General features: G+C 38.5%; 1 protein-coding gene across 1 annotated transcript in view; it reads right to left on the reverse strand.

Annotated features, from left to right (window-relative positions):
- Positions 1-15337: 15337 nt before the first annotated feature.
- LOC149075894 (uncharacterized) overlaps positions 15338-25039 on the reverse strand; it is a 37626-nt gene continuing 27924 nt past the window's right edge. Inside the window, exons 15-19 of the mRNA XM_089242158.1 lie at positions 24369-24531; positions 21286-21452; positions 18683-18761; positions 16650-16859; positions 15338-15697 (exon numbers count right to left, since the gene is read on the reverse strand). Of these exons, the coding sequence (XP_089098284.1) occupies positions 15587-15697; positions 16650-16859; positions 18683-18761; positions 21286-21452; positions 24369-24531 (730 nt within the window). The 3' untranslated portion in view covers positions 15338-15586. The remainder of the gene's footprint in view (positions 15698-16649; positions 16860-18682; positions 18762-21285; positions 21453-24368; positions 24532-25039) is intronic.

Raw genomic sequence — 25039 nt, forward strand, 5'->3', positions numbered from 1 at the left:
AGGAGGTGGATTGCCCCGTGCAGTAAATTTTAAGAAAAATAAAAACCATAGTTTTTACAGTAAATGCGGGCGAAAAAAATAATGCTTGTCTCTCTCTTTCCCTGAAAATATCCCAATTATATAGACTTGTATGTCAGACTTTGCCTATACAAAATTTTTAAGCAATAAATTTTACCGAAAGAGTTCCGTATTTTACCCTATTAAAGGCCGGGATTACACTATAAAAGTTTTAGACAAGTTCATTTATAAAGCTTAAAAAATTCAACCGATAAGCACATCGGTTACTTTCAATCGAATGTAACCAATGTGCTTATTGGTTGAATTTTTCAAATTTTTAAATGAAATTTTGTAAAACTTTTATAGTGTAATCCCGGCCCAAGATCCCAATGCAATATGGTAATGTAAATATGGTCATATCCCGTGATTACGATCGCAATTTCCCGCATTTTCCTCGAGGATGTATCGTGAACCTTAGTGTGAAGGTGTAATTTTTATTTCAAGTCCATATGAATATCATTAATATCAGTTACAACGGTCGAATAATTTTTCATTCAGTGAGAATTAAATTAGTGAATCCGCCTGCTGACCACCCATAACATCGTCACGGACCACCTCTAGTCCGTGGACCGTAGGTTGAGAAACGTTGCTCTAAAGAAAGAGTGATAAAAAAATTTTATCTTTACATATAAAATCACGTATTACGTCGATGGCGTCGACGATTACGTCCCATCCTATATTCATTTCATGATAAGAGAATACAGACTGTCACGAATTGTTTGCACAACAAATATCTCCGTAACTATTGATTTTAGAAACATACTTTCAAATGCAAATAGTTTTAAAATGACTTGTGGTTACTCAAAATGTCTTAAATTTCCTAAGGAGCAGACTGTCCCGAAAGTATACATTAAAAAAATAGAAAAATTAACTTTTTATGAAAAGCCCATGTGATAAAACTTCCAATAAGGGAAATGTAAATGCGGCTCTGAGAAGTCCTTTATAAAAAATCGCATATTTTAAAATGCAATATACATTTTAAATTCAATATAGTAGACTTTGATTTAGCATTTGATGCCATTAATTGAGAGTTGTGGTTCACAAATTGCGGAACGTAAATTAAATTTTGAAGTTGTAAAAATTCCGTAATTGTCAAAAAAAACTAATTTCCATTTATTGTGAGCAAAAAAAGGGAAATGGTTGAGTTCATTCTATTCGTGTAGTCCCCAAAAATGGAAACTTTTGAGCCAATAAGAGCTTGCTAACACCGTGATAAGTTGCCAAAAACATAGTGATTTGATTTCTATATACTTGATACCTCGGTAAATATTGCGCTTAAAAACATTAACTTTTTTTGCAAATGACTTTTCAGAGCGGGATCTACATTTTAATAACGAAGTTATAGCACACAGGGACTGTGCAAAAAGTTTATTTATTTATTTATTTATTTTATGTGTACGACCCCTTGGGAAATTTAAGACATTTTAAGTAACAACTTTTAACAACAACGAAAATCTTTTTTAATTCAAAGTATGTTTCTATAGTCAAAGATTGCTGAGGTATCTTCTGTGCAAATAATTTGGAACAGCCTGTATAGTAAACTGTATTGAGAATATTTATACCCCTCACAACAGTGTTTTCGTCAACCTTGAAAATCCAAGATCTGTATCTAAGATTTAAAACAATAAACTATAGATTATTCAAATGCGATTTTCTGAATCACATGAACTAAAAAAAAAATTAGTTTTTTCTTTTCCAGAGAGACACAAAGGCAATAACAATATTTTATCGATTTTTTGTTTCCTTTAATCAAGGCAACGTTCCACACGTTTCTATACACATCTTCCTTCTACGAAAATCAGCCTATCAGATAAATGCTGAAACTCAGCGGGAAAAAAAACTTGAAAGCATAGATGTTATTTAGCGCTAAATAAAAAAAAGGATTTTTATGCCCTAAAAATTTCTAAAAAATGCTCTATAAAAATTGCCCTTAAATACTGTTAATATGCCCTATAAAACGAAAATATGTCCTAAAAGGTTTTCATTCCTATCTCAGATAACATTAGTTTTAGAAAAGTATGATAATGAGAAGTGTTATATATGTATGTATAATGGAGTCTAAAATATTTTGAGTCATTACTTTTAATGTATGAACAAAAATTCTTCGTTTTACTAACCACTACGAGTATCAGAGAATCAATAACATAGCTTTCGATATTTTTTTTACAGGTAATGTACCAAACACACACGCACACAAAACAGAAAAAAAACCTAATTTTTTCTCTTCCTCCAGTCATTGAAGACCTCGTTCAGGTTTTTCTGTGTTAATGTGCTAAAATCCACACAGTGGATTTCCTTTCTGCAGCAACTTTAGTATCTCACAGTTTGCAAAACAAGATTTGTTACACAGAAAACTTTCTCACCATATTCAGAAACGAATATTTCTTCAGTTTCTATGAAGTCCTTTGCTTCGCTTCACGCATGTTGAAAATTCAATTTCCCAATGACACACGGATTACTCAGAATGGATACAAAAATTATATACAGTTATTAGAAGGATAACTTCCGCCGAATTTGAAAATATTGAGGCCCTAGGTTTTTATCTGGGCCTGATCGAACTTGATCAGATACAGTACACATCTCATAGAGCCAAAATTTCCCTCAAAAATTTCCTTTTTGAGTTTTTCCCTTACAAATTCAGAATCAATGTGCTTTCATCTATAAGTAAAAATATCTAGTCTAGTATTTGGCTTTAGAAAAGCGTTGCACAAAATTTAAAAAAAAAATAATAATAATAATAATAATGTCTTTTTTATTTGATAAAAACTCAAAATTTCCCACAAACGCTAAAACATTTCCCACAAAAAAGATAAAAATATAACTACATATATATAATAACTCGTACCATTTCCAAAAATATTATTTGTAATATAGTAACGAAAATGTCCACATACACTGAAGAGCCAAAAAAACTGGTTCACCTGCCTAATATCGTTTAGGGCCCCCGCGAGCCCGCAGAAGTGCCGCAACACGACGTGGCATGGACTCGACTAATGTCTGAAGTAGTGCTGGAGGTAATTGACACCATGAATCCTGCAGGGCTGTCCATAAATCCGTAGCAGTAAGAGGGGGTGGAGATCTCTTCTGAACAGCACGTTGCAAGGCATCCCAGATACGTTCAATAATGTTCATGTCTGGGGATTTAGGTGGCCAGCGGAAGTGTCTAAAGTCAGAAGAGTGTTCCTGGAGCCACTTTGTAGCAATTCTGGACATGTGGGGTGTCGCATTGTCCTACTGAAATTGTCCAAGTCCGTCGGAATGCACAATGGACATGAATTGGTGCAGGTGATCAGACAGGATGCTTACGTACCTGTCACCTGTCAGAGTCGTATCTAGACGTATCAGTGCTCCCATATCACGCCAACTGCACACGCCCCATACCATCACAGAGCCTCCACCAGCTTGAACAGTCCCCTGTTGACATGTAGGGTCCATGGATTCATGAGGTTGTCTTTATACCCGTACACGTCCATCAGCTCGAAGCAATCGGAACCGAGACTCGTCAGACCAGGCAACGTGTTTCCAGTCCTCAACAGTCTAATGTCGGTGTTGTCGGGCCCAGGCGAGCCGTAAAGCTTGCGTGTCGTGCAGCCATCAAGGGTACACGAGTGGGCCTTCGGCTCCGAAAGCCCATATCAATGCCATTTCGTTGAATGGTTCCCACGCTGACACTTGTTGATGGTCCAGCATTGAAATCTGTAGCAATTTGCGGAAGGGTTGCACGTCTGTCACGTTTAATGATTCTCGTCAGTCGTCGTTGGTCCCGTTCTTGCATGATCTTTTTCCGGCCGCAGTGATGTCGTAGATTTAATTTTTTACCGGATTCCCGATATTCACGGTACACTCGTGAAATGGTCGTACGTGAAAATCCAAATTTCATCGCTACCTCGGAGATGCTATGTCCCATCTCTCGTGCGCCGACTATAACACCACGTTCAAACTCACTTAAATCTCGATAACCTGCCATTGTAGCAGCAGTAACCGATCTAACAATTATGCTAGACACTTGTTGTGTTATATAGGCGTTGCCGATCGCAGCGCCGTACTCTGATTGGTTCCATATCTCTTTATTTACATACGCATGCCTTTACCAGTTTTTTTGGCTCTTCAGTTTATATAGATTTATGCGGTGCAGTGCTTTATGGGATTATATTTCAGAAGTGGCCAAATTTTATACGGTCTTTTAATGTGAAACTTATGCTGCCATCTAACGTGAAGAACGATGGGCTTTAGCTAGATTCTCTAGTCTACAATCCACTTTGTCTTCATCCCCGCTAGGTAGAAGCACCACCTATGTAGGGTTACTAGCTTCGGAAATTGAAAAAGGAGGAAGCTTGCACCCTTAGAAATATTACTTTTCCCAATTTCGAAAACAGATGGCGCTATTTATACTAACAAAAAATTGTTACCACAATAATATTTGGAAACTGAGCAGAACCGAAAAATTAAAAGAAAGAACCAATGGTATTCTTAAATCGGGCACGCCCCGCATGAGGCGACCGCCTAGGGTGACATGATTACAAGGGCGGAATCTTTTAATGAGAGATTTATAATGACACCAAAGTGTCACTGATAAAAATCAAAAACAAATAAAAAAAATTATCTCATGATTATGACTTTCCTCGAAACTCTCTGCCTACCGGCGAAAAGCCAAAATTTCAGCTATTGCATAGGGATCAGCATAGGGGCAATGAAGGGGCATTTTAGGTGAGCACTCAAAAAGCAAAGACTTACCCCTGGTGAGCCATGTCTCTGGTCTGGACCGGGTTTCACTTCACAACATAGATCTTTCGCCCAAAAGAAACAACCGTAGATAGCGGAAAAACACAGTCTGATCCGCGACACTCAAATGCAAAACAGGTCCACTGATGAGCGCAACTCGAACAGACTCGATGATAGTCGAAGCCTCTCCTGGATTCAATATGTCAATGCGTATCGTTGTTCCAGTTACCAAATTCAAGACACCGAATCACTTCATGCACGACCGAAATGATTTTTTGCTTAGTTAGTACTATCACTCGTCACTTATATAAATAACAGACAGAATCAAACTGTTACCCTCCAACCCCCATGCCCAGCTCTTGGCTGATTGTGGGGTTACGAACGGGCCCAGTAAGGCCTATGAAGAAGGGGGGAAAAAAAAAGACTGTCAGTTTTGTTAGATAATTAGTGTGTGCATGTATGTGTTTTGTGTGGGAAAGAAAGCATAGTCAAATCCAGGTCACGTTCATAGCTATACAGAATTTAGCCTAAATGCAGATAAATCACTAAGAAAATGCCACCACAACTCTTCGATGACACGTCACTGCCGGATGGAGAGAGGTCCAACCCACATATTTATCTTAGTGGTACATGCATGCGTCAAAGTGAACTCAATCAGAATAAAAGAATGGTGGTTATAATCCAAAGCTTTAATTTATACACTCGTCAAATTAAATGCCATTCGTCCGGGTGGCTTTTTATTATTTTTTTTCTAAGTTCCAATATATGTGCCTTATAGTAATTTCCATATGTACAAGGTGTTAGTTAAATACAATAATTAGATGCGGAAAAAAGTGAATAAATAGGTGCCAAATAGATAAATGCGATTAAAATAGGTGCCACATTAGTACAGAATAAGCGTATATATATAATATTTACAGTCCTAATTATAGCCTAGGAGGCTTCCAAGTTATTCCTGTATTATCCAATCTCCTCCCAAAGGAGGTGGAAAATCTGCTGGGTCTCCTATTCACTGTTCGAGCCGATGTTTTTGGTGTAGGTGCTGAACTATTATCAACCAAGTCTTTGATATGTTGATGGCTGGAATTTTTCATTCTCTTAAATTGATTTTTATTAATTTCTTTGATATACACTGCTGGCCACCGTAAATGCAACACCCTGAAGGAAGCATCCAAATAATATGAAATTTACAACATGCATTAGCGGAGGTGAGATATGCAAATGATTAGAATTTCAGCGCAGACGCACATCACGCGCGCCTGTGGCGCCACTTCAAAGCGCTATTTAAGGCTTGGAGATTTTGACGATTTGAAGTACGGCAATTGTGTTTTTCTTGTGGTTTTTTCAAAAAAACGATCAATTATGCCTCGTAGAAAACAGCGATCATCTTTTGATCAAGTATCCGAGTTCGACAGAGGAAGGATAGTGGCCTACCGAGATTGTGGATTATCTTTCAGGGAAATCGGTAGTCGTGTTGGACGAAACCAAACAACTGTAATGCGGATATGTGATCGTTGGATGCAGGAGGGTACGACGGACCTACGTGTTCGATCGCATCCACCTCAGTGCACCACTTCACGTGATGACAGGCGTATTGTGCGTATGGCAGTGACGGATCACTCAGCCATATCACGAACCATAGCACAGCACATTCAGTCTGTACCGCATCATCCAGTGTCTGAGCGTACAATTCGACGCCGTTTACAGCAGAGTGGTCTGTCCGCAAAACGTCCATTGCTTCGTCTACCCTTGACGCAGAACCACAGACGTCTCCGCCGCCAATGGTGCGATGAAAGAAGGATGTGGACGGCACAATGGAATGAAATTGTCTTTACTGACGAGTCACGCTTCTGTCTGCAACACCACGATGGTCGGATTCGAGTCTGGAGACACCGTGGAGAGAGGATGCTGAACAGCTGCGTTATGCACCGCCACACTGGTCCTGCACCGGGTATTATGGTATGGGGCGGTATTGGATATCACTCTCGCACTCCTCTAGTACGCATTGCCGGTACTTTAAAAAGCCAGCGCTACATCTCCGAAGGTGTTGGAGCCAGTTGTCCTTCCTTACCTTCAGGGTTTGCCCACAGCCATATTTCAACAGGATAATGCGCGCGACCACACTTGGCACGCATTGCCCAAAGGTTCTTCGTCAATCGCCAGATTGAATTGCTTCCCTGGCCAGCTCGCTCTCCGGATCTTTCGCCGATAGAAAACATGTGGTCCATGGTTGCTCAACGATTGACCCAGATTACATCCCCAGCTGCCACACCAGATCAACTTTGGCAACGCGTGGAAGCTGCTTGGTCTGCTGTACCCCAAGAACACATCCAAAGTCTCTTTGAATGAATGCCGAGGCTTGTGGCAGCGGTGATCTCCAACAATGGCGGCTACTCTGGCTACTGATTTTGGCAGGAACCGCACTTCACAGAAGTCTATAAATTTAATCATTTGATGCTTGGTCAACATGTTATCTACAAAATAAATATTGTTGCGATATCTCTTGTCTTTCTTGGTGTTGCAATTTGGGTGGCCAGCAGTGTATTTGAATATATGAGGAATGCCCAGATCTTGGCGAATATTAAGATTTCTGATGAACCAAGGTGCATTCAAAAATCTCCTTAGAATTTTATTTTGTTCAGTTACAATGTCCGACCTCTTGCACCAGTCCATAATTTCTTCTGTGATTTCCTGAGATTTTCCAGGTCATTGGAGGCGTCTCGGTTATCACATAGTATAGCCGCAACATCGGCAAACAAGGCAAGTATACCCACTTGAGGAGCTGGAAAATCATTGATGTATATTAAAAGCAACTGTGGATCCAAAACACTACCCTGTGGTACTGATGCTTTGATGTTCTTAACAGATGAATTAGAGTTCCCTATTTTTACCTGGAATGTTCTGCCGATCAAATAACTGTAGAAGAAAAGTAGAAAGTGTGGGGGAAAATTGAGATCAATCATTTTGGCGATCAATCATAACGGGTGGTCACATTTATCGAAGGCCTTTTTAATATCCAAAAAGGTGGCCACCACATAATCAGAATGGTTGAATGCATCGATTATATATTCAGTCACCCTAATCAATTGAGTGACACAGGAATGTTCCTGTCTAAAGCCATGTTGTTCTTTTCGAATTATGCTATTTTCATCCAGATATTTTTGAAATCTAGGAGCTAAAATCCTCTCGAAGACTTTTGAACAATTAGATAAAAGGCTAAGTGGCCTGAACGATTCAGGAAGTAACGGGTCAGTTCCTGATTTGGATATTGTTCTAATGAGTGAATGTTTCCATATCTTTGGAAAGTGGTTAAATTTTAATGCTGCGTTAAAAATGTTCGTGAATGTCAAAATAATATGACAAGGCAGATTTTTGAGAGCTTTGTTACTTATACCATCATAGCCACTAGCTTTTCTGTTGTTATATTTGTTTATAATGTCAGTGACTTCATCCAAGTCTGTGGGTTCAAAGCTGGAAATATTAGTATTAATGTGAAAATGTATATAACGAGCAACTCTACGACGGAGCTGAACTTGAGTCGTTAACGGTTGTACGTGATTGGGTGTAAATTGCTTTTCATAGGCGGTAGCAAAGGTTTCAGCTATTTCCTCTGCTAAAAAAACCAGACCATTGGGGCCTTGCATTTTATTGATTATAGGAGTACCACCATGTTTGCAAAGATTCCATGCTTTTCATATGTTTCCATTTTCTGAGGTAGCATTCTCTACAAATTCGGTAAACCTACCATTTACAAAATTTTGCACTTCTTTAATCTCACGATTGAGACGATTTAGCGTAATTTTGTCTGAACGTCTACGAAAGCGCTGCCAATTACTACGTATTTTGTTTTTGTGTCTAATCTTTTGCATGATTTCTCTAGAAAGTCCATATTTATTTTCAGGCTGTAGCACTTCTGTAGATGAATCATTTAATGCAGCTTGTATTATTTGTGTTAAATGTGATACCGCCTCATCTATATCCTGAGCGTTGCTCAGGGTAAGCCCTGCTGTTTGATTTGTTTCCAAAATTTGTCTATACATGTCCCAATTAATACGTTTAATTGTTCTCCTGGTTCAAGAGCGAAGAAAATCCATAATAAAAAATACTGTATTGTGCGGTGAGCTAAGAATTGATTTTGTGTAAGTTTGAACGTCAAAGAGAATATTTTTCGAGATGCCAAAATCAATTACATCAGGTTGATATCTATTTTGAGGTGGTACATGTGTTGGTGTAGTGGATGAATGTATATTTAGGAAATTATCAAGGCAGAATTTTCTCAACACTCGACCACATCTGTTGGATTTTTTACTAAAGAATAGATCGTTTTTACTATTCCAATCACCCCCTACAAAAATTGGAAGCCCTGTTCTGAATAAGTGTTTTAGTAAGGAAATATCTATGCAATTATTGGGGGGCTTATACATTGCACAGAAAGAAATGGGTGTTCTATCTATGTAAACAGTGACAGCAGTAGCTTCCATTTGAGTGGAAGGGGGGAGTTGTAATTCTTGAAATGGAATATCAGACTTCACATATACAGCTACTCTCCCCCCCCCCCCCCACCATGTAATCGGTCTTTTCTGACGCCAGTGTAACCATTAATTTTGATTTTTTGTGAGGGCAATAACCATGTTTCTGATAGAAGTAAGATATCCACTTGATAATTGAATAATTCTTCTTTTAATTCCCTTAAGTTGTCTTTGAGACCATTAGCATTCCAGGACATAATATGTAATGGCCTGGTATAGATATTTCTTGTTGTGCTAATTGTTGGGCTGTGGAAGAATGTCAATCAAAGCTTTATTTATTTGACTTATTTTGTCACTAGATATTCCAGCGGCACTCAAAACCTTGCACCCTGGTTCAGGAGCATTGGCGTACGCAAGATCGACCTGCAGAGTAGACACATTGGAGAGCAATTCTTGGATTTTCAATGAATGCATTTTTCCTTTGGATTCAGAATAACTATATCAAAATTTATTAATTTTCATGTTTTTTTTTCTGATATATATATATAAAATTGCAGAAAACCACATCTGTGATACTTGATTGAATAAAATTTTTCTTCAAGTTATTTTTAGTAAAATTTATGCTGGATTTTAATGCGTTATATGTGCTAAATAGCTCAATTAATTTTTGAAGGGGATACATTCTTTCAAAACCCATAGGAAAAAATGTAAACAGGTGTGCCTACTATGGGACCACCCTCCCGCTACAAAGAGGAGTTATCGAATTGATTTGATGTAACCCTGTACTCATCAAGACGTTTTTATTTAAGAAATTCCCTGACGTCACCTTAAATCACCAACCTTACACCCCTCCCCCTAATAGGGTCGTGACCATCTCTTTGGGAACCACTGCATCAAAGTAATGGAGGTGAAGAAAGAAAATTATTTTCAGATAGTCGTAGCTTAAGGGTGGCAATATTTCTAGGATAGATCATAAAAATGGGTGTTGCAATTTTGTTCTTCCAGAAGTGTTTATTGGATAGCCTTTTTAATGTTATTCTAGAGTGAGCAAATTTTACCAAAGTAAAAATACGTAAAAAATTGCACACAAAAAATTTCCCCCAGGCAAAAAAAAAAATATTCCCGGAAACCTGAAAAAGGGGACAAAAGAGCGAATTTTATAAAACGTCACCGATATAGCAGCGTTGCTGTCGTGTCAGTTTCCTTTCTACCATATCCTTTTATTCCCGATAGATAGCAGCACTATCCGATCACTCGAAAGTTTCATTTTTATCCACTAGATAGCAGTACGATATCACTCGAAAGTTTCATTTTTATCCACTAGATAGCAGTACGATATCACTCGAAAGTTTCACTTTCGCAGCACTGGTGTCGTGTTGGTTTCTTTCCGACTAGTTTCAAGTTCTTTGTACCCTTAGAGGAGAAATAAAGTTTGTTTCTTATATTTCTCTTTTCTCAATGTTTGTACCTACCTAGGTCTTTAATCCGGGTTTTCCTAGGAGTAAAACTTTTGCGCCGTGTGCAGCGTGAAAACGCTGATTGGTTAAAAACTTGAAAATGAGTTTTTTTTTGGCCAATTGGCGTTTTCACGCTGCGGGCGCTGTAGAAACCTACTCCTAGAAAAACCTGGCTTTAGGAGGACAAAAAACTAGGTTTTAGTGTATTATAGATCAATGGTTCCGAAACTTTTTACGACTCGGATCTCTTTTCAGAAGAAAACTTCGTCACGGCGCTCTAACTTTAACCTCACTCATACGTTGGTGTTGTCTATACAAAGTGTTTCATGAGAAGGTTCGATATTTTAAATTTTTAAATACGCGTTTAAATTTTAGGTCCCTAAAATTATGAGGTCCACGGCAAATGCCCCATGGAAAAATCGGGAACTTGCCAGTATCGTAATATAAATGCAAACGATTTTGGCGCCCCCACAATTTTTTTGATGAGCAACTGACTGGTTTTTCCCTTCTTTTTTTCTTATCCTTTTCATTTTCCTTTTTTTCAGCCATTTCGTGCAATTTCCCGGTTGTGGCTTCTAAATTTGTATTTGCATAAAATTCTGACTTTCGGCAATTACTTACAATTGACTTTCTGACGAAATTACAAAAGACATTAGCATTTATCGTTTATAAACTGTACATTTAAGGCAGGGGTCTTCAACCTTTTTAGCCAACGCGAGCCTGATTGAAATTGCCCAGGAAGCCCTCGGGCCACCAACTCATTCTGAGGTATTATTACTTATGAATTATATTGAATTATTACTTATTATTGCTATATCACTTACTAATTTACAGTGACATCTTAATAGAAGGAGCCAATGGGACCCCGAGGGTATTGGAGCAATAATAATTAAAAGACAGCCACGCTGACTTCTTTTCATTCATCTTCGTTACAAATTAAGGATCACGCATAAAGCACGCATTTGAGGTCCATCGAACACACTTGCTTTGATCTTCTCGAAAGAGAGCAGAAAAAGAAGAAACTATATATTCGGAACATTCGCCATCAACATTCAATGCCTTGACAAACCACTTCATCAATCCAAGCTTGAAGTGACGTGGAGGAAAAACAACCATCTCTCAGCTGACAATTGGATCACTCACAATGTTTGTCATGCCTGAATGAATGAACGCCAGGGTCTCTGCCACCGGACTTATCCCGTTGCCGAGATCTCTTCCAGCCCAGCTTCGTGGCAGAGTCTGGAACAAAGTGAGTGCACCTAACAGTCTGAGTGTGTAGCTAGTGTTGTGTATGATATTTCAGTGCCGCACATCTATACTTCAAATTGTGAGTGAAGTGTAATGATTGAAAATTTGTAATGTGGTAGGCCTGTTGCTCTCTGTGGCGAGACTTTTTAACGGGGAGATCGGCTCGCGCCTTGAAGTTGGGAACCACAGAAAACCAACTTCAGCCGACCACCACTGTGGGGTTCGAACCCGGATCCTCGCATCGCGAGTCCGTCACTATAACCACTCGACCACCGCAGCGGCTGTTTGTCATGCCTGCTTCCAGAGCTTTATGGACAGGCCCTTCTGGGTCCAGTGTTTGTCTCGAGCTTGGCTGCCCCACACGCAAAGAAAGCATGGAAATTTTGTGAATCCTTTCTGTTGGCCAAGTAGGATGTTAACCATTTTCAGGTGTATACTAGTGATCTCCAATTATGCACAACTAATCTGTAAGAACTAAGCTAATATGAGCCGTTTGTCGATAGTCCGCGACCTCTGGCCATGCATCAGTATACAGGGTGTGTGAGGTCCGAGATGGACATGTTATTTGGATACTTTTATAGTTGAAAGCATGCTTCTATAACCAACGTTTCCAAAAAAAAGTGGTCTAAGGACTTGATTTCACACTCTGTATAATATCAAATTGTATAGAAACTACAGCTTGCAGAGGAAAATGGATTTCAGATTTGAAATCAGGGATCAGAATACAACTTAGATCAGTTGAAAAATCTCACTCATTGTGGAAAAGTTTCTGATCAATTACTGATTTATTAAATTGATTATGACTAAGTTTAATCTGAAATCACTTTTTTAATTTATGTCAGTAATTCTGAAATTATTTCTTTCATTAATTCTAGAATTAAAAAATCGGCTTTCAATGTTTTCAACCATTTTGTCGGCGGACCACCACAAATAGCTCTGAGGGCCAAATGTGGCACACGGGAAATGCGTTGAAAGCCGCGCATTTAAGAGTATCTTGATATATTCCTGACTCTCAATATTATTTAATTTTTCATTCATTGAAAATTTATGGATGTATCTTTAAAAACGCAGGCGTTTGTGAGATGGACTCACATTATTCGAAAGACAAAACAAGACTGCAACTCCACAGCAAAATTTTGAAAGAAACTAGATTTCTTAGGGGTCATAAAGTATTGCGTCAGCATCGAAGAGGGGGGGGTTGGTTCGGGTTTGCTGACTTTTGATGACAAGGAGGGGGGAGGGGGGTTTGAATAATGCCACCCTTTATAAAAATATGAGATATTCTTAATGACATCTTATTGGGTGTACCAAAAACGACAAACATCTTTCCCTAGTTTATGGGCACCTCAACTGACATTCTTCCTATTGTCCTCTATAGAACCTCTTTAGTAATCTCGCTGGTAATAATAATATAATATCCCGCTGGTCTTCAAGTGACCTGGAAATGTATCTGGGCCGTTCAAATGTTCTAGAAACGTGTAGCGGGCCGCTTAAACGCTCTGGAACTGTGCCGCGCGTCACTCAAATGATCTGTAAGTGTGCCGCGGATCACTTAAATAATCTGAAATGTCCCGCGGGTAACTTGAGTGATGTAGAACTGCACTGCGGGACGCTCAAGTGCTTCAAAACTGTGCCATATTCCACATAAGGAATCTCTAAATGTGCCCCAAACCGCTTCAGTGTTCTGGAACTGTGTCGCGGATCACTTCAGTGATCTGTGAATTTGTGCTTTTCTCATTTTTACAGTATTGGGTTTCAGGTGGCAGGCCACATCAGATAACTCAGAGAGCAACATTTGGTCCGCGGGTCATTGGGCTTATCATATATGACTTAGAGGATGAGTGGCAATGAATTTCTTAAAAATAAATTTTGAGTTCTTAGCCTTCAAATAGCATTGGAATTAACCGAAACAGATTATAATAGCACACAAGGTATCTTTTTCCGAAATTTTAATTTGTTTTTAAATATTTTTTTGGCGAATAAGGCATGCGGAAAAAGATCAGCTGAAAATGTAGTCCATGGAAATTGAAATGTTTCATTTCGGGAGATTACGGTCACCAACTGCAGTCACATCCCGTCTCCGTTCCTAGAGATCCTTCACATCCTCCCCCCCCCCCCCTCCCACGGAAATTTTAGGATCGTATTCTGAATGGCAAGGGATTTGAAAACGCAAAGGCAATGGTTCATAGGCTGAATATCACTCTAAACATTGTATCAGTTAAAAAGATCTAGAATGCTTTCAGCAAGTGATTGGAAAAAATTTAAAAATGCACTAATGCTACTGCAGGAATTCTTTCAAAAAATGTGAAAATGCATTCACAAAACTGAATAAGGAAGAGATTAAAGGTACGCTGTGTAGTGTGTAGTACCAACTGCTACCTAATTGAAATCGTTTTTCGTATTGTGGAACAAGAATAACGATGTCTAACAAGGAAAGGATCCCAAGTTGTCGTCTTCAAAAAACTATGATAATCTCACCCAGAAACACTTTAAAACAAAAAAAAAATTAGCGGCGTTCGGAGTGCAATTATTAATGCCGTATAACATTATTAAAAATGACAGCAGTTGGCTACTCATTGCCTCTCACGCGCTTCTTGGGATATCTATAAAAAAAATTCACTCCTTCTCTCCCACACTCTAGCTCTCTTTTTTTTTTCCTCTCTTTCTCTGTGCTGAACCAGTGCCTCCTAGAGATAGAAAGCCTCCGCACGCTACTTAACGTCACTCAAGTCAGAACGTCACGTCAGAATATTCAGAGAAAAAAAATCCGCTGCACGTGCATCGTTGTGCGGAAAAGAAACAATAGGGTACAGAGTTGGCGGTTTCTATATGCGGTATTCGTGAGCCAACACGGAAGATTCTATGCCAAAATAAGAAGAAACGAAATATGATGCTGTGGTTCAAAATGTGGCAAATTTGCTAGATAAGTCTTATGGGACTATTCTCATGGCGTCACAGATGAACTTGGCAACCCGTGCGGAGGCCTTCTATTTCTAAGAGATGCTGGCTGAACCTGATCATGTGTTGTTTGAATGACGTCACTCTACGATTTAAGGATTTTTTAAATTTATTCTTGGCCTCTCTTGGCGTTCAAAATATTAATATTTACTCTTTTTTTTTGAGTGACCCATAATAATTAAGCTGGAACTTTTTACATTTCTGTACATGTTGAAATGAGCAGAATCAAGAAATTTTTCAAGTTTTTCAAGACGTCACCTTAGACCCTTTCCTTGTAAGTAAAAATATTTTCGTGATAACGTACATAAATTTTCATTGATTTGTAAATAAAATATAGTGCACAGAAATTCACTTCACATTTCTGTAAGAGCTAAATTTAACAAAATAATTTAAAATTTTACATTTTTGTAAATCAATGCTCTGTGATATGATGCATATCTAAATTTTTCTCTTCTTTTCAGTTCATCAGTTTATCAAAATGTTGTGTTCTCAAAAATAAAAGAGTTCAAAATCATTGCAAGGATATAACATTTGGTAAATAGAGCAGTCAATTTGAACACTTTTAATTTTCTCTTTCAGTCACCAATAACTTAACGCAGGTCCCATAAATGTCGTTTCGATGTCTATCACTATGACCTCGACCAACTCAGGATTTCAGTGAGTCATTTCGTTTCTTCATTTCCTGTCGTGGAATTCGTACAACAAGGGATTTTGAATCATCAATACTAACTGGTAGCGTATGTCAACTTTTGGATTCTTGTTCTCTACCCAGAAATTCTGCATTATCTGAAAAATAAAAAATAAAACCAATCGTTTCATTGAATTATTGCAAATTTTTAGAAGAAATTCTGTAGAAGTTGTTTGATTCGAATTTGGGATAATTCAAACTTTTACGAACTCCCCCCTTGAGATTTCAAAATGATTTAATGTTAAAATTTCTTGTTTAATTCGAATTTTTCAGACAATTCGAGGTTGGAGAGAAAAATATCATGATTTTTTTATATGAGCAAATTTAATTTTGAAAAATTCTACAAGAAGTTATACTTTTCTCGATCAAGTTGCTAAACTACAAACTTTTCAAGACAAATAAGAGATTGAAAATTCTGTTTCCCTCTACTCTTCTTTTTTTTAAATAATTTAATGCCAATCTCGACATTGCTCAGCTACTTTACCGCACATCACCTCCGGTCATGTATCGCCATACGGCAATTTCTAACCAGTGGAGTTTGGTGGGGAAATGAACGCATCATCTATCGATGGTCGCCCAGACTCGGTAGGTAAAGAACTTGTTTCTGATGTTCTTTCCCGGATTTGAACCTGTGGAACATTTTTCAGCTGGAGTGCATCGAGAATGTATTCCACTTAATGCCGATTATGTTTTTTCAACCTAGAATCAAGGCGTACCATTCAAAATCTATTTGTCGTTACTTAGAGTACATCACTAAAAACTCCACGTAACGCATAAAATGCGACGCAAACGGTGCATATTGATTTTATTACGATTTGCATTACATAAAATTTGTTTGCCCTTTCTTTTTTGCTGAGCCATCCTACTCTAACAAAAAGTGTTTATTTCGACATGATTCCGTTTTTTGTGATACCACAAATTTCCCATTTACATCCTAACATTTTCTAGGAGCAAAGAAGGCGTTTCAGGAATTTCTCCTGGCTGATAGATTGGATGGAATAGTTCCATCTCAAAATTTTTTAATAAATACTTAGATGTGAAAGTTCTTACCTTAGCAATCAAAGTGTGCATCTCCATCTCGGCCAGCCTCTTACCAACGCACATCCTAGGACCGAAACCAAAAGGTAAGCATGCGAACGTCTCCGACGTCGAATACTTGCTGGAATACTTCTTCAACCATCTCTCCGGTATGAACTTGTCGGCGTCCAGGAAGTACTCTTCCAACAAACTAGTTACATGGAGGTTTACGCTGACGTACGTCTGCAGAATGAAAATGAGCATCGAAAGTATCTGAGAAATCCGTGTAATATGTTTATATATATATATATACGAAGAATACCCATTACAAAAGCACACCCGTCCAACACGCTGTCTGTGTATAATATCATAGCTGCCAACTTTTGAAAATGAAAATTCGGGAGATTTTCGCGCAAACCCGTATTTTATGCTAAAACCACTCCCTAATAAATACAATAGGGATTTTTCCAAATAAAATAGGGATTTTCCAAACATAAAAGTTAAAGCGTAAGGAATAAAATCCCTACTCAAAAACTGAAGTCAAATTAAAATAGGGATTTTACACACATGGAAGTTAAACCCTTGGGAATAAAATTACTACGCAAAAAAAAAGTGAAATTGGAGGCCAAAACTTCAATGATGTAAAAATAAATATTGTGTTCAATCAGAAACGCTGTGAACAAACATTCTGCGCGAATGACCCCAAAATCATCGGAAGATGAAGGAAAACACCGTCAATTTTTGAAGAACACACTTTTTGTGACACTTGCTTGATGGTTTTTTTTTTCATTTCACGAGTGATGATGGCAGTCTTTCCACCATGACCGATGTTTGTGTCCGTAACACAACTTGTACAAAAAGGAAAAGTCGGCCCTCTTCTAGAACGTTTGATGAAAGGAAATTCAACGGGGAATAAGTATCTTTAAAATTGATTAAATATGTTTTTGCTTATCAGTATTCGTGCTTTGTTATATCGCACATACGTAACTTCAACAAAAGAAATTTTGACCATATGTGCGTGACTATAATCTTCAACTTCAATTATTATCCAGGACTATTGGCTGCTAAGCCATTTCCCTGCACGATAAGACAAACAACTTTCTTGTCACCATCAGAGGGTTTGTAAAACTTCCTTAAAAAGGGAATTCCCCCATTTACGACGTGTGACGTCATTTCGAAAGGGGGAAAAAAAAGAGGCTTCATGCCCCACAAGAAATTCCTTAGGGTTTGTTTTCATAAGCGGGGATTTTTTTTAATGAAGTAGGGAATTTTTAGGAACAATTAGGGATTTTTGTGATTTTCGTAAAAATTCGGGAGATTTAAGAAATTTTCGGGAGGTCGAGCGATGAAGCTAAAATTCGGGAGATTCCCGAAAAATTCGGGAGACTTGGTAGCTATACTATAAGGATACAGCGTATAACGCGAAAATATCAAATCGACCAGTGACACATTGCCCTGGTTGCGATTGTTATGGTCGCAGGAAATTTGACGTCGGCGCAAATGTAATGGCTCCTATTTGCGGATGATGTCCCGGTTCACATCCTTTCCCGTTTCATTCTCCTGCTGAGATAGTGCCGTTTCATCCTCAGGTATGTTGACATCTTGAAAACGGGATATGGAGTGGACTTCGATATTTTTTGAGTCAAGAGCATCGGTGAGTGGCCATCATTATAAGAGAAGCACCTATGTCAAGATTTCTCAACCTTTAGAACAGTGTGGGTTACTTCATTGGTTTGAAAACATGTCGCTGGCACTTCAGTGCTCTAGAACTGTGCAGCGGGTAACTCAAGTGATCTGGAAATGTGCTGCGGGTCACTTAAATGATCTGTAAATACGCCTCAAGTCCCTTGAGTGATCTATAAATGTGAGTCTGGTTAATTTTTATAAAATTAGGTTTGGGATTAAGACGGTAGAACCGAAAGAAAAGAGACTAAAGAAATGAAAGGATCAGAACAAGGCACTTTTTATCAAACTGAGGATGAAACGACACTATTTTGACTTGAGGATGAATCGGGAAAGGATGAAACGGTACCTAGCCCATTTGCGAGTGACAAGATCGTACTTACGCCCTTAGGAACTCTGTAGTTACTTAGGACCATGTCTTTCTCCAACGTCCTGAATGTACCACCAGCAGTCGGTGAGATTCTGCAAGTTTTGGAAGAAAAGCCTCAACAATAAGATCATAAATACAATGTACACACTGATTATTTCGATGACATCCCGTAACTATGTTGTTATATCATTGAAACATTACAAACATAACCTAGCAATAACAATGTGCTCAACCGTCTTAATTCCACGGACCCCTTGTGTCAATAGAGTGAAAACCACGGACAATCTGAAAAGTACTTTTAAACACGTAATAAAATATAATAAAAGGGAACGAGGGTAACGTCGAGTGTATCTCGCTTTTTAAAGTATATGGTTATTTGAATTTCTATTTTCGGAATTATAAAAAAATGAAATAAATATTTATGCAAAAATTCATGATTCGTATTGCATCCTTTCTCAAAACTGAATTTCCAAAAACTGGTTTTTTTTTATTCATTTTGATGACCTTTTCACAAGATGACGGTCAATCGGCCGATTTTTCGTTACGCTTGACCGACGAAGATCTCGGAGATTAGGTTCAAAACACGGATGTAACCTTCACATGAAAGTGAAACAACTTTTCCTCTTGTCGTGAGAAGGAAACTTTTAATGGTTATCATTTGCGCGAAAATTTTTATCATTGTCATTGGCGCTGTCGTTTTTCCTCATAAAAAATTACAACTCTACACATGTGTCGAAGAAAGCTGCTGTTTCGCGGTAAAGTCTTTGAAACAAGAGTGAGTTCCTAAAGGTGGCAACCAGGATTGTAGCTGGCCTTTCCTGTGCGCTGTCCACGAATTTGAATTTAGGTACCTTCTGGATCATTTAGGCCTATTCTGGGCCCCTCTTCCAAGTTTGCCCTGTGCGGGTGCACCTGTTGCACCTGCCTAGTTACAGCCCTGGCGGCAGCACACGTAAGTAACTGCAAGCTTGAGAAGCATAGCATGCATGTTCAATCCTTTTGTACAAGCAATCTCATCGTGCAAGCGGCTTGAAAATTAAATGAATTTTGATCATGCATAAGCATTTTGCGCTATCATGGGCTGGAAAATTCACCAGTTCGGCTACTTGTAAGCGCACGAGTGATTGAATGAGTGGGTAAATGAGTTAATTAGGTGAGCAAATGAGCAATTCAGTGAATGAATGAGTTGATCAGGTGAGTGAATCAGCAATTGAGCGAGTCAGTGAGAAAATGTGCAAGTCAGTGAGAAAATGTGCAAGTCAGTGAGAAAATGTGCAAGTCAGTGAGAAAATGTGCAAGTCAGTGAGAAAATGTGCAAGTCAGTGAGAAAATGTGCAAGTCAGTGAGTAAATGAGTGAGTAAATGAGCAAGTCAGTGAGCAAATGAGTGAGTAAATGATCAGGTCAGTGAGAAAATGAGCGAGTTAGGAAGCAAGTGAGTCGAGGGAAAGAGCAAATGAGCTAGGGTAATGAAGCCGCAAGCATGTCATAGGGCGAGGGAACTGAAAACTTGAGAGTAATTGCTTTATTAGTCCAACTTGCTTGATGCGAAATAAAACCGGACGGAATTACATCTAGTTTTAGCTCGCATTAAATATATATATAGATCACTCTCTCTCTCTCTCTCTCTCTCTCACTAGGTCACCCACTCAGTCACTCACTCTGTCACTTGGTCACTCACTCACTCATTTGCTCACTTGCTCATTCACTCACTCTGTCACTTGGTCACTCACTCACTCATTTGCTCACTTGCTCATTCACTCACTCATTTGCTCACTTGCTCATTCACTCACTCATTTGCTCACTTGCTCATTCACTCACTCATTTGCTCACTTGCTCATTCACTCACTCATTTGCTCATTCACTCACTCATTTGCTCCTGTGCTCACTTGCTCATTCACTTCTGTGCTCACTTGCTCATTCACTTCTGTGCTCACTTGGTCACTCACTTGCTCATTCACTCATGTGCTCACTTGGTCACTCACTTGCTCATTCACTCATGTGCTCACTTGGTCACTCACTTGCTCATTCACTCATGTGCTCACTTGGTCACTCATTTGCTCATTCACTCATGCTCCAACCTGGTCACTCACTTGCTCATTCATTCATACGTCCACCTGGTCACTCACTTGCTCATTCACTCATACGTCCACCTGGTCACTCACTTGCTCATTCACTCATACGTCCACCTGGTCACTCACTTTCTCATTCACTCATGCGTCCACCTGGTCACTCACTTTCTCATTCACTCATGTGCCCACTTGGTCACTCACTTGTTCATACTCATTCGCTCACTTGCTCACTCACTTGTGCCGAATTGTTCGTCAGTGAATTTTCCGTAAATTGCTTCAGTGTAGGTACAAACTAGCGCTTGTGCAAGCATACTTATACCTTGTGATGAAAAGGGGAGTTATGCATGATTGTACAAAGATATCGATCGCGCATGCTTATCAAGGTTACAGTTACGTGTACAGTCGACTCTAGGAAATGCAGGAAAATACTAATTTCTCAATGAAAAAAACCTTAATCTTAATTAGAAAGGCTTCTGAAGGAAATGTTATATCGACACTCAGAGAAATATAAAAAACTTATTTGAATGTAAGCGATTAGTTCTCACCTGAGACTTTCTTTCAGGCAAGCCCTCAAATAAGGCATGTTTTCCACCTTTTCTACTGTGACAGGTTCTCCCTTCGGCAGTACTCTGTCCACTTCTTCATGAAGTTTCTTCTGGACTTCGGGATATTGAGCAATGTTTCTCAAGAAATTGGCTATGCTGACAGAAGTCTTCAATGGTGAAACGAAAAAACGGCAACTATAATTATTATTTTTGCAATATTCTCATAAATATTAAATTTCTATCTAAAGCCCAAACGCTACTCTGTAAGGAAACAAATTTTTTGGAGGTGCAAAAGGTACCGAATTTACGCTTCTTTAGCGAATCCATTCTTGTAGACCAGGGCTTCTAATTGGTTTTGTCCAAGCGTAACATCATTTCCAGCCTTTTGGCTTGAGGGATCTCTTACTTTTAACATGGTAAAAAAAAATTTCTTACGTAGAAATATTATTTATCCATTGATTTATTCAAAATTTTTACCACATACGTTGCATTGTATATGCCAGGGGTTTCTAACGCAGAGTTGCTCGCGGAACCTCTTGATGATAATGATGATGCTGTTCTACGGAACACATTTTTGAATATTTATCCAAACAAAAGTTCGTCCCTACTGCCGTCTCAACAGAATCATAGCCCTAGGGCAAAATGAAAGAGGGCTCTTATCATTGGCGTACGCAGGATCAACCTTTGAAGAGGATACAAAAGGCTTGTGGGGTACAAAAATTGTCTTCCCGACTCCAATTTAGCCCCCCTGGACTATAGCCTGTTTAGCCCCCCCTCCCCCCCCCCATACCGTAAATATGTCTCTGTGGTACTGTCTTTTGGTCGTTTACATGCTTTCACACCCTCAAGGTCACTGTTTTTGACCCATACTCACCAGGTCATTCTTTTTGTCACTCACGTGCTTCCACATTCTCTAGGTTAGTCATCCAAGCAGGACCGTCTTAAGAGCATAATGGGCCCCCGGGCCAAGTGATGTTTTTGAGGCCCTACCTGGAAAATTCTTGAAAATTTCAACCACTTCTCATTTTTGTGAGGCCCCTCTCCTTTCGAGGTGCCCGGGTGGGCCCATGCGTTAAGACGGCACTGCATCCAAGTGGTCCGAACTTTATTCGAACGTGACACCATCTCGTTACAATTCAGAACAAAGAACAGCTTTGGTCATGCGAAACCAAAGAAACTGTCATGGAACCCCAGTTGGAATCCCGTGGTATATGCTATCCTTTTATGTCAGTACAAAATTTCATAAATATCTTCAATACTGTTTAAAATTTTTCAAAGTTAACATTAGAAGAGCTTGCAGTCATAATAAAACAACATGACATCAATGAAATTTAATAAAAATTGATTCAAAAGAAAGGAAACTCTTCAGTTCATAAAATGGCGGAAAAGATTTGAGATTCATTTATAGATACTTATGTTATAAAAAAAAATTACAATTTTTTAAATATTTTAAAATTTAAAACTTAATTTTCAATAATATTGAGTCAAAATCTCAATTTTATATCAACTAAATCACTATTATATGAACTAAACAGTTTTCTTTATTTTGAATTATTTTTTATTGATTATATTGAGTTCATGCAATTTTGTCATGCGCGCAAGCCGTTTTTAATGTGTTTTTTTTAAATTCGTAAAAAACTAAGTATTGGAGGTGTATAAAATTTTGCGCTAGCATAGGATAGCATGCACAAACAAATATGCGTGATAAAAATTTGAAATAAAACAATAGATAAATATTATTTTTAGTAATATTTCTACATAAGGAAGCTTTTTACCATGTTAAAATATAGGAGACCCCTTAAAGGAACGTTGTATATTTCAGGCTGTGCTAAGTGTGCACGTGTGCACAAACGACAATTTTGTTCATTTACACATAATACACATACAAAACATTTTGGGGCAGAGCTGGCTTATGAGACCAGAAAAATGCCAATCGATGTATGCATGCCGTATAAATAATAATAAAACCAAAAAAAACATCTTCACATGCATGTGATGCAAAAAAGAGTGGGAACAGGAATGGAGTTTATGAATTTAAAAACTGGGTATTTAGAGTGACGTGTGCAAGACACAAGGAGCATGTTCTGATGCATAAGATCACTTTTATTAGAAAAACTTTATAAACAAAAAAGCTAGCTTAGCATCAAAACGTTTCGTATTTGATTTAAATGAATAAATAACATTTTTTATTCTTCAAAAAAAAGACCTCTTGCTAACGAATGTATTTCGGCAGACACTGTATGTGTGTCTTTCTATTAACTAAGCACTAAAAGCCAAAACATGAAAATCCATTTGTTGCAACCAAGTTTTGGAGTAGCAGAACACTATTAACCCCTTAACGATCATGGATGAGATAACTCAGCCCCGTTAGAGAAAGAATACATTCGAGCTGCAGGACTTTCCATTGCCAACCCTACCCAACAAAGAAAAAAAATTGCCTCTTTTTTTTCCTTTACTTCAACAGTATTTTTTCAACTTTTCTCCTTAGCTACGGTTTGATGAGTAAAAAAATATACACTGGTGAAATAAATTAAGATTAAATAAATTTGCATATTTTATCGAATTTTATGAAAAGAACTGAATTGAATGTAAAACCACTGCTTCTAGACAAAAATGCAAATCTTGTACGTCAAATACGTAAGCGTACACGTGTGAGTAGGCGGAGCCAGTAGAGAAACAGGCTTTATAAGCGCGCGTAAGTTAAGACGCATTTAGGCCCATTCTGGGCCTCCTTCCAAGTGGGTCCTGTGCAGATGCACCTGTTGCACCTGCCTAGTTACGGCCCTGATAACATATATAGGGAAAGAGCAGCTGAGAGAGAGAGAAATAACGCAAACCTTTTTCTCTGCTCTCCTCTCCTCTTTTTTTCCTTCGTAAGTGTAAACAGTAATACTTGTTCTTTTTTTAAGATTTATCTCCGCTAGTTTAATCGTTGTCCAAATTTGTTGCCAAAAGCCTGTACGTAAAGCGGTTTAATAGAGGTCATATGTAGTCTTGTTTATGTTACTTACGTATAAGCAAGTTATTAATGTTTAGATTTATTTTATTTTTTTTCATTGGTTAAATACATCAGTTAGGCTTACCGTATCTATTGCTGCTCCCATCACATCGACGGCTATAGGAATCACGACATCGGGCCCGTTTTCTTGAAGCCATTTCTCGCCTATTGGCCTGATCGCTCCGTCTTCTTGCGGTGGATTAGTTTGCATCTCGCGCATATATTCATGAACTATTGTCTTGGCATCACTGGAACAAGAAATATAATATTTCGTGATGGATTATCTTTTTTTTCTATATAAATTTTATTCAGTAGTTTCGATTACAGTAGAACACGTGAAATTACAGTACAAACACCTACATGACTTCTATGGCATGACTTTCGTGACTGTCATTACAAGCCAACTACAATTTGTGTCAATGATCACCAATCCCCGATTGCTAAATTTATTTGTAATATTCTTTAAGAGAGAGAGAGCCTTGGCCCCGCTTGCGTCCGATCTGGCCCAATACGTGCCTAGGTTGGGCGAGTAGTGTGGCCACTCCATCCATGGCAATGATTGCCAAATGTTAACTGGAAGGTATTAGAATGTCCTCGAAAAGAACAACCAGGACTTTTCAGCTCCCCCCCCCCCCACCCCAAGCTAAAAAGGGAGTCGCCTTTCTTCCTGATCTTCCAATCCGTCAGGCCGACGTCGTTAGTGGAAGAACACCAACAGTCGCAACACGGAAAGTGTTCTGGAGTCAAATATTCACC

The sequence above is a fragment of the Pholcus phalangioides genome, unplaced genomic scaffold (assembly GCF_987345545.1).
Source record: "Pholcus phalangioides strain wild (caught in Gottingen) unplaced genomic scaffold, Ppha-v1.0 ptg000015l_1, whole genome shotgun sequence".
NCBI classification, from domain to species: domain Eukaryota; kingdom Metazoa; phylum Arthropoda; class Arachnida; order Araneae; family Pholcidae; genus Pholcus; species Pholcus phalangioides.